Source organism: Nematolebias whitei, chromosome 7 (assembly GCF_014905685.2).
Source record: "Nematolebias whitei isolate Nwh7 chromosome 7, NemWhi1, whole genome shotgun sequence".
Classification (NCBI taxonomy): Eukaryota; Metazoa; Chordata; class Actinopteri; order Cyprinodontiformes; family Rivulidae; genus Nematolebias; species Nematolebias whitei.
Genome location: NC_056504.1, coordinates 3,193,649 through 3,204,588, shown reverse-complemented (window position 1 = coordinate 3,204,588; position 10,940 = coordinate 3,193,649). Strand labels below are relative to the sequence as shown.

The following is a 10,940-nucleotide window of genomic DNA, read 5'->3' as shown; positions in this document are numbered from 1 at the left end:
CCGCCCCTGTTTCATGACGGGGCCCGCCCCTGTTTCATGACGGGGCCCACCCCTGTTTCATGACGGGACCCGCCCCTGTTTCGTGATGGGGCCCGCCCCTGTTTCATGACGGGGCCTGCCCCTGTCCATCATGAAACGGGGCGGAGGCCTCTGTGTCCAACTGTTCCCTCTTACAGTGCTGTTATTGCTATTATCAGTCAGCCCTCTGTGAAAAGCAAATGTCCATCATGGCACTAACGATCAATCGTTGGACTGATGGTCCTCCTTGATCATGTGAACAGCTGGTTCTGGACGTCAACAACAAACTGGTTGATCCACAGTGAGAAGGTGCTGTTTATAAGACATGAGTTTATTTCAGCTTCTCAGACTGAAGAAGTCTTTTGGCTAAAAGATGAAACGTTTCAACAAATTTTTAATTTTATTTTTTATATTTTTTGAATCCGTTCAGAGGACCTGACTTCACTTTTTTTAGATTAGCTTTAAGTGTTATCACGATTCAGGATGGTTGCCAGAGGTGAGTGACCTTAAGAAACACAAAAAGCTTGAACTCTGTCACTTTGACATGTTGAGCACAAACACTTACTATTCAAAAACTACAAGTCAGGTCTTTAAAACCTTGAACCGTGAGCAGCAGAAGACTGTGAGAGTAACAACTGGGAGTTTTTATGTTCAATACTTTACACTTGTAGTTTTGAAGTGAATGTTTTCCACTAAAATATAACTAAAACTGTGGAAGCTCAGAAGTGCACTCTATATTTGGTGGGTGTTGGGTGGGGTAGAAAAAAATCTGACGTTGTCTAGCGGTGGCAGACACATCATATGAAAGAAGACAAAAATGCTGATGTTTTCATGTAGAGGTTGTACTTGCACCTTAAAGAGCTGCAAATAAGAAAAGTTTGTTTGCAAAGATTTTGATTAAAGAATTCAAAGTTAGTGTGTCACATCATCACAACACAACAACTTTATGACATGTTCTTTTTGACTGTCAGAAGTTCTGCAGTGTAAGGACGTGTTTTTACTCCACTGAAGTTCTGGTACTGACACTGCGTGGTGGTCTTTGCAGCACTGGACGGTGTTCACAGAGGTGTCCGAGGTGTTCATCCTGGTTCCTGCTCTGCTGGGACTCAAAGGGAACTTGGAGATGACATTGGCTTCCAGACTTTCCACAGCGGTAAGAACCTGCTTTCTGTGTAACATTTACATTCTCTAGTTACATGTTTGAAACATGTCATGGACTAAATTCTCTTCTTTCACTTTAAATCAGAAACTAAAGACCTAGAATTTCTTGAAGTACTGCATATCGCCCGCTGCCTTTCACGCCAGAGTTTTAAACTAAGAGCATCAGATTATAGCTGGTTTGGTCATAAATGGATGAGGAAAATCTTGGAAAAAATCATGATGCACAATCTTATAGGATGGACAGACACTTTATTAATCCATAAGGGGAAATTTGAGGCATCCAGTAACGTTCTAATTATACAGGAAAGACACATATGAAATGATCATTTTGAGTGATCATTGCGTGACAGCGACTCTCAGAGATATTAAACTTCCACCTTCTAAGCCCAGATTAATTCAAAAAGGATTTGAAATGTTTTTGTGAACAGTCATTCCTCTGGGATCTGTCTCACTTTGATTGGCATCGTATTCTGTTAACTGATGATGTGAACTCTGCTTGGAACTATTTTCATAATAGTTTCATTTATTTTGTGAACATACATGCTCCTTTTCGTCAGTTCAGAATAAAGAGACGAGACATCCCCTGGTTTACTCCTGAGCTAGCTGACCTCCTGCACAGGAGAGATCATCTTTGGGCTGCAGCGAGAAAATCTGACTCAGACACTGATTGGTTGAGTTTTCGACAGATGAGGAATAAATGTACAACTGCTGTCAAAGCAGCAAAACAACTATTTCTTATCTCAGACCTCCAAAAATCTAAATGACCCTAACAGATTCTGGAAAACTATCAAATCTCTCTCAGGCACCCCCCAATCATCTGACCTCCCATCACAACTTCTCGTTAACTCTGTTCCTGTGTCAAATAAGCACGAGATCCTGAACTGTCTCAACAAACATTTTGTTGCTTCTAGTTCTTTATTTGACACAGTTACTAATGGAAGATCAGCCACTTCACTTAATAACCAAACTTCTACAAATCAAATCCCTCCTACAAGTCAATCCTCAGTTAATCACAGCTTCTCTTTTTCTCCATTCTCAGTCAGTGAGGTCAATAAACTGTTAAAAGATCTTGATCCTAAAAAATCTGCAGGTCCAGATGAACTTCCACCTTATTTCTTAAGGCTGGCTGCTCATATCATCACAGTCCCTGTGACCCACATCTTCAATCTCTCCATAAGACAAAACTCCATCCCAGATGCTTGGAAAACAGCCTTTGTTCTTCCTTTGCTGAAGGGAGGAGACCCCACCTCACTGAACAACTATCGACCAATCTCTAAACTCTGCATTTTAGCCAAGGTTCTAGAAAAACTGATAAACTCTCAAATCAAAAATTACCTGGACTTTTCTTAGACCTGTCTAAAGATTCTGACACTGTGGATCAGAACATCTTGTGTCATAAACTCTCAGAAATTGGTTTCTCAGAACACACCATTGGTTGGTTCTCTAACTATCTCTCAGACCGGAGGCAATGTGTTCAACATAATGGTACTTCCTCCAGTTATTTAACAGTCAACAATGGTGTACCACAAGGCTCAGTCTTAGGGCCCACCCTCTTTACAATCTACATAGGTAATGTAGGTAAAAACATCCCTAATGCATCCATACATTTCTATGCTGATGACACAGTTGTTTATTGTCGAGCTAAAACTGTTGATAAGGCTTTCCAGCTTTTGAAATCTGCATTTAACATAATCCAGACTGATTTGTTCCGCCTCAAACTTGTCATAAACACAGACAAAACCAAAGGGATGCTTTTTTCAAGTAAGAAGTTGATCCCAGCAGTTCTTCCTCTAATTTTATCCTCAAATGGTGTCCCCATTGAGTTTGTTGATTCCTATAAATATTTGGGTATCTTGGTCGACTCACATCTTTCTTTTAAGCTCCATGTGGAAAACTTGATAAAGAAACTGAAAGTTAAACTGGGTTTCTTTTTCAGAAACAGATCCTGTCTAACCCTGAATGCTAGAAAACACCTTGTATCTGTGAGTTTCCTTCCCTCAATTGATTACGGTGACATCATTTACATGAACGCTCCTACAAGAACCCTGCAGATGTTGGATGCTGCAGATGTTGGATGCTGTCTATCATGGTGCACTAAGATTCATAACTGGCTGTGATTATCGTACCCACCACTGCACCCAGTATTCACTGGTTAACTGGTCACCATTAACTTCACACAGACTCTCTCACTGGTACATTTTCATCTTTAAATCACTTCCTGGTCTGCTGCCTTCATACATCTCCTCCTACATGTCTCTGTGTGAGTGCAGCTACAGCGTGCGCTCTCAGGACATCATTACCTGCAGTGTTCCCTCAGTGAGGACTGAACTAGACAAAAGGGCCTTCTCCTACTCTGCTCCTGTTTCCTGGAATATCTTACAAAAACATCTGAAGCTCTCGATCTTGACCTCTCTAAGTGGCTTTAAGAATCTGTTGGACACCTGGCAGGGTCCAATGCTGACATGTTCCTGTTTTTAGTTTTCTACATTCACCTTAGAATCCAGCTGTTTTTGTTACTTTTCTTTTTTATCCATCTTATTTGTAAAAAAAATAATAATAATCTGTATGCTTTTTATAATTGTCTATTGTTGTTGCTGTTGTCCATTGTTGTCATCATTCTTTGTTGAAATCAGGACTCTCTTGTAAATGAGTCCTCGAGGCTCAATGAGATTAACCTGTATAAATAAAGGTTGAATGATTGAAGAATTCTAAATAGCTAGATGAGATGTGGTGTGTTGGGGCAGCAGGTGAAGAAAGCTGATGCCAACAGACTCGATAAACTCATCAAGAGAGCTGGCTCAGTTCTGGGAGTGGACCTGCAGTCTCTGACAGAGGTGTCTGAGCAGAGGATGCTGAGGAAACTGCTCCAGATCCTGAACAACACGTCACACCCCCTGCATGACACACTGGACTCTTACCGCAGCACCTTCAGTCGTAGACTGAGACCACCGAGGTGCTCCACAGAACACCACAGGAAGTCCTTCCTCCCTGTGGCTATCAAACTTTTCAACTCCTCCCCCTTTCTGCACATATGACATTAACACCTGACCTGTTTAGAATTTAATTGCTGGCATTTTTATATTCTCTGTTATTTTTTATATCTTGTGAAATTCCTTGTGAGTGTTCCTTTGTACTGAAACTCTGGCACAACAATTTCCCATGGGATCAGTGAAGTTCTATCTTATCTTAAAAAACAACTATTTTGAGTGTTTAACCAGGGCAGCACAGTGGAGCAGTTGGTAGAGCTGCCGCCTCTCAGCGAGAAGGTTGCCCCGGTTCAAATCCCAGCCGGGGGTCTTTCTGGGTGGAGTTTGCATGCTCTATCCGTGCATGCGTGGGTTTTCTCCAGGTACTCCGGTTTTCTCCCACAGACCGAAACATGCACTTTCGACTGATTGGTAACTCTAAATTGTCTATTGGTGTGAGAGAGAGAGTGAATGGTTGTTTGTCTCTATGTGTCCCTGTGATGGACTTGCAACCTGTCCAATGTGTACCCCGCCTCTTGCACAGAGGCGGGGTACACATGGCTGGACATGGGCACCAGTGACCCCCGTGACCCGAAAAGGAAGAAGCAGGTAAAGATGATGGATGGAGTATTTAATCACATAGTTTAGTGTTTTTTATTTTTTATTTTTACCTTAAGCTGCATGTTCCTGTAAAAAATGTATCCAACCACTCTCACTGTCAGGCTCATTAAAGGTACTTGTTCAGGGTCAGAGGTCATATTGTTGTGAAGTGGGTTTCTTGAACTGATTGCAGCATTCTTTCACCTCTGATGATGCACAGCCTGTTTTCTGGAGAACGCAAGTTAGTTTTCTTTGCAAGGAGGACCAGAGCAAATGGAAAATGTTCACATTTGTCTAAAGATTTGAACTTCAAACCCCCAGTTTTTATGGTAATTGTACAAAATTGCCTTTAACCTTTGAAATGGATCCTAAAATAGAAATTTTAATAATTTACCTAAAGGTTTTGGGTTGAAATGTCATAGATGGAAACTGTGTTGGCTAATATTCACCTTTAGTTTGACTTGTTTAGGGCAGGGTGCAGAGATTACCGAAGTCGAGTCAGCACTGAGATAGTGCTGCTGGAGTGATTCTTCTTCTTTTTTTAAAATTAGCAGATCATTGATTCAGACTTTCTTGAATACTTGTCCTTGATTTACCTTAAAGCTACTGTTGCACTGTTCTTCCAAAAACAATGAGTTCAACTGTGACCAAATGAAGCATTTTGGGAAATGTCAAGCACTGAGTTGTATGTGACGTATGTGTGTGTTAACATGTCATGCACTCACCGGCACTTTATTAGGTACACCTTGCTAATATCCAGTTGGATACCTGTTTCCCAACATAACTTATTTCAGTTCAACCTAAAATCAACAATGTGATAGAAACATTCTGAAAAGACCTTGGGCCAAATTGACATGCCAGCATCACACTGCACATTTGTCAGTTGCACATCATGATGTGAGTCTCCTGTTCCACACATCCCAGACGTGATGGATTGGATTCAGATCTGATGACTGTGGAGGTTCGAAGACGGCCACAATGAGAGGCACCAACATCCTTGCAACCACAGTTCAGGGCAACCATTTTGACAATGGAGGCTCAGAACATGGCTCATTTGGACTCAATGTTCACCACCTCTGCTGGGATTGGATTGACTCTATTAGAGGTGGGAGTTGGAAATCTTTCTAATGAGTTCTTCTGCCAGGTATTCCCAGTTTACCAGGTCTGTTTGGCATCTTCCCCTGCCATCTAATCCATCTCGCCACCAGGTTGTGATCAGTGACAGTTCATCTCTCTTCACTCGAGTGGCCAAAACATGACGCAACTACAAAGTCTATCATCCGTCTACAGCCTAGGGTGCCCTGGACTTATGGAGACCCTTATGTTCGAACATGGTGTTTGTTATATATATGCCATGACTAGCACAGCTGCTCATTAACAGAACACTTCTCAATCAGGCAATTGCTCCCAATCACATCCCTCCAGGTCACACTGTTGCTACCAACGTGGGCATTGAAGACCTCCAATAGAATGAAGAAGTCCCCAACAGAAGAACCTTCCAGCATCCTGATGCATGCTCAATAATCCAGGTAGAAAAATCCAAAAAAGTTCAATCTGGTCCTCTGGACATTCAAAAAAACAAAAAACAAAACAAAGCAAAAAAATCTAGAAACGTTTCGTCTCTCATCCGAGAGACTTCCTCAGTCTGAGGAGCTGTATTCAGCTCAGTCTCTTAAATAGCACCTTCTCAGAGTGGATCAACCAGTTTGCTGCTGACAACCAAAACCAGCTGATCACATGCTCAAGAAGGACCATCAGCCTAACAATGGATCATTAGCACCTGATGGCTGTTTACTGTTCACAGAGGGCTGAGTGATACTAGCAATCACAGCATTGTAAGAGGGGGACAGTTGAACCTGGAGGCTCCACCCCTGTTTAATGATGGACGGTTTCTTTTCACAAAGATGGCCTCCTTTACTCCTCTCTCAAACCATCGTTCCTCTCTGTCCAGGATGTGAACATCTTCATCCCTGAAAGAGTGACCTCTGGCCTGGAGATGAGTGTAGACCGCAGAGTCCTGGCCTGATGATGTTGATCTTCTGTGCTGGGCCATCCTTTTGGCCAGTGGCTGTTTAGTTTCCCCGATGTAAGACTGATCACCCTCCTGACACTGAACAACATACACAACATTACTCTGTTTGTGCCGGGGGACTGGATCTTTGGGATGAACCAGTCTTTAATGTATTTTGGGGTTTAAAAGCCACTGGGACGTTATGTTTAGAAAATAAACGTCTCAGTTTCTCTGATACCCCCTCAACATATTGAATGACCACTGGTCTGGGTCTGGGTTCCTCCTTTTCACCTGTTGGCTGACTGGAGTCCTGTTTGGGTTTCTTCTCTGCTTTCAGGAAGGCCCAGTTAGGATATCCACATTGCTCTAGAGCCTGTCTTGTGTGGGATTTCTCCTTCTGACTGGCTCCTGAGTTAGTGGGGACGCTGTCTGCTCTGTGGTACAGAGTCCTGATGACTCCTAACTTGTGCTCCAAAGGGTGATGGGAGTCAAACTGCAAATACTGGTCTGTGTGGGTGGGTTTGCGGTACACCTCAGTTTGCAAATGTCCTCTATCAGAGACTGAGACCTCACAGTCCAAGAAAGCCAACCTGCCATTTTTTACATCTTCTCGTGTGAACTTGATGTATTTATCCACAGAGTTGATGTGGTCAGTAAAATGTTGGACTTCCTGAGATTTGATTTTAACCCAGGTGTCGTCAACATACCTGAACCAATGACTTGGTGGTGTCCCTGAAAAGGACGTCAAGGCTCTCTTTTCTACCTCCTCCATGTACAGGTTGGCAACAATAGGAGAAACTGGAGACCCCATAGCACACCCATGTTTCTGCCTATAATATTGCTCCCCATATGTGAAGTAGGTTGACTGCAGGCACAGTTTCAAGAGTTGACACAGTTGTTCTGTGGAAAGCGTGGTCCTGCTGCTCAGAGTGGTGTCTGATTTTAATCTTAAACTGTCCACCTCTACTGCATCATCAACAGGAATGCACGTAAAGAGTGATGTGACATCAAAAGAGACCATTGTTTCATCAGTCTCCATGGTGACATCCCTCACCTTATCCACAAAGTCCATGGTGTTCTGTATGTGGTGTTCTGAGCTGCCAACTAAAGGGATGAGTACAGACGCCAGATATTTGGAAACATTGTAAGTAACAGAGTTAATCATACTAACAATTGGTCTTAAAGGTACACCTTGTTTGTGGATTTTAGGTAAACCATACAGACTAGGTGTGGCCTCCCCTGGGTACAGTCTGTGGTACAGAAAACGGTCAATAGCCTTGTCCTGTTCCAAAATTTTCAGGTTTGCCTGATTCATATTTTTAATGATTTTCTACATTAAAGTGCATCCAAAAAATGAGAATATCATGAAATAGTTCATTATTTTGCCAATAATTTCAGAAAGTGAAACTCATATAGATTCATTACATATAGAGCAAAATATTTCAAGTCTTTATTTCTTGTAATTTTGATGATTATGACTTAACAAATAATGAAAAACTAAAATTCAGTGTATCAGAAAATTAGAATAATGTGAAGAGGTTCATTATTTAAACTCCTGGTGTCACACCCTGATCAGCTGATGAACTCCTGGACATGAGCTACAAATGTCTCATTCCTTGAGTCCAGCCACTCCTGAACCAGAGACACCATCAGACACAGCTTACCTGATGAGGAGACAAAGAACTGGACTGTCTCTCAGTGGTCCAATGCTCTCTTTTCATATGCAAGTAACTTATTTCATCTCACTGGGACATCAAGGTCCCAGAGTCTAGAGGAAGAGTGGAGAGGCCCAGAATCCACATTGTTGAAGTCCAGAGTCAAGTTTCCACAGTCAGTGATGGTTTGGGTCAGAGGCATTATGTCATTTTATGGAGATTAAGATTTCTTTTTCCAGCAGGACTCAGCACTGACCCACACTGCCAAAGGTATCAAAAGCTGTCTGTGGAATCTAAATTTCTGAGACACTGAATTTTGTTTTTTCATTATCTGTAAACCACAATCATCAAATTACAAGAAATAAAGGCTTGAAATATTTCACTCTGTGTAATGAACCTACTATAAATTTCACTTTCTGAAATGACGGACAGAAACAGCAACTTTTTCACCATGTTTTAATAGTTTTAGATGCACCTGTAACGTACCTAACCTTGATGAGTGCCAGTAACGGTGCAGGACTGTGAGCGTGGTGATGGGCGGCTGATTCAACACCATTTCTTCAGAGCTTTAATGATGCCTGAAACAGTTCTGAACAGTTCAGATCCAAACAGCCCAAACATCCTTCAGCTCAGATGGCCATACTCTGCTTGTTGTCCTGGGATGTGACAGCTAGCTCTTTGCTGGCCGGGCTCAGCAGGACCACATTTCTTTCCATGCCGACACTAATTATGAGCAGATTAAGACCTCTGTAAAATTCCTAATGTGCTTACTGCTGAAGAAAATATTGTAATCCTCATTCCTCGCTGAGTTCACATGACTCTATTCCCTTTTTGGTTTCCTTTTGTCTTAGTTTATTGTAAAGTTATTAAATACAAAAGCATCTCCAGTTTTGGTATTTTTCTGAAATGATTGTGATAGACATGTTAGATTATTGAGTTTTGCAGGAGGAAAACTAAATCAAATGAAAGGCCTAGCGTTCAACTGAGAAATGCATATCAACCCACTGGCTTTCATCCAACATCCAGACGTTTGTACAGTGAGCTGACAAGTGTGCCCCGTTTTACTGAACTGCATTTGACAAAGTCATTGGTGTATTGATTTAAGATCCTGATATCAAGCTAGTGTTCAGGTAGCTGAAGTAATGTTCTTCACTTACGCATCATAAAGTCAAGTTCCTTAAGAGATTCCTTTCTGGAGTCCATCAAACATTCTGTATGAGACATGACCTGCAGGTAGAGATGGGATAACTGGCTTTTTCAGGGGAACCTGATCTTGATGATCTGTTTGCTTCATAGAGCCATTCAGTGTTGAACGGGGAACGTCATTACGTTAGGATTGATAGATATTCCTTCCTTTGTTCAGAGGAGTGGAGGCGTAGAGGTCAGAGAAGGTGGGCATGTGATCAAAAGGTCACTGGTTCAACTCCACAGACCTACAACATCAAAATGTGGGTGGGAAAGATAAAACACCAACACCAGCCTCTTTTGCCCCACGCTGGGCCATGAAGCAAGACCCTTAACCCCACCACCTGCTCCCCCAGGCGCCCTAGATGGCAGCTCTCTGCTCCACACAGAGGCTGTGGTAGCTCAGTGGTCTGGTTGCGTCAGGAAGGACATCCGGCATGAAAACAATTGCCAAGTCTTTGTGTGAGTTATATATATATATTTATATATATTCCTTTGTTTGTTTATGGCTATATGTATGCTAATTTTTCTGACAGTAAGGATGATGAAAACAGGTCTCCCTTGTAAATGAGTCCTCGTGACTCGATTGAGACTAACCTTTATAAATAAAGGTTGAATGATGATACGATGGAGAAGAACTCTCTCAGAACTCTGAACATTCCACTGAAACTCCATTAAAATTCTTATTGGGAAATGGAAAGCTGCTGTCACCACATCAAATCCACCAAGACGGGTTGTCCACCAAAACTCGTGGATTTAATAAGTAGAGCCTCAATCAGAGAAACATCTGTGAGGCTAAAAATGGCCCTGGTGTAGCTGCACTTCTGGATCTCAGTCCAGCTGAAATGATCTGGTTAATGATCACTGGACACAAGCAGCAGCATCCAGCCTGATGAAGCTGCAGCAGTTTGGACATGAAAAGGGACAAAATATCCAGATTTGGGGTCGTGAACCCTGAAGCCACAGTAAAAATAAATTTGAGGTTGTAAGAATCCATCCCCTCAGTCTAGGAGCAGTAGATCATTATTTGGCTTCAGTAACATTAAAGAGTTGGGAAAATGCTTATTTCCATGTTGGATGACTTCAAAACATGCCATCAAACCTGTCAAGTTACAAACATCACTTCCTGACAACTGCAGAACCACAGACAAAACTATATAAACTGGTTTGAATGAAAAAGTCCAACTTTAAACTCGATCTGAGTTTTGGAATTGCTATTAAAGCAACGTGTTACATTTATATATTTACATCAATGGGGATGTGATGGACTGGAGACCTGTCCAGGTGTCTCTGTGACGGACTGGAGACCTGTCCAGGTGTCTCTGTGATGGACTGGAGAAGTGT

At 42.1% G+C, this 10,940-nt stretch overlaps 1 protein-coding gene across 1 annotated transcript in view; it reads left to right on the top strand.

The window, feature by feature from the left end:
* slc41a1 (solute carrier family 41 member 1) overlaps positions 1-10,940 on the top strand; it is a 49,316-nt gene that overhangs the window by 21,321 nt on the left and 17,055 nt on the right. Inside the window, exon 3 of the mRNA XM_037678541.1 lies at positions 1,064-1,171. Coding sequence (XP_037534469.1) covers positions 1,064-1,171 — 108 coding nt within the window. The remainder of the gene's footprint in view (positions 1-1,063; positions 1,172-10,940) is intronic.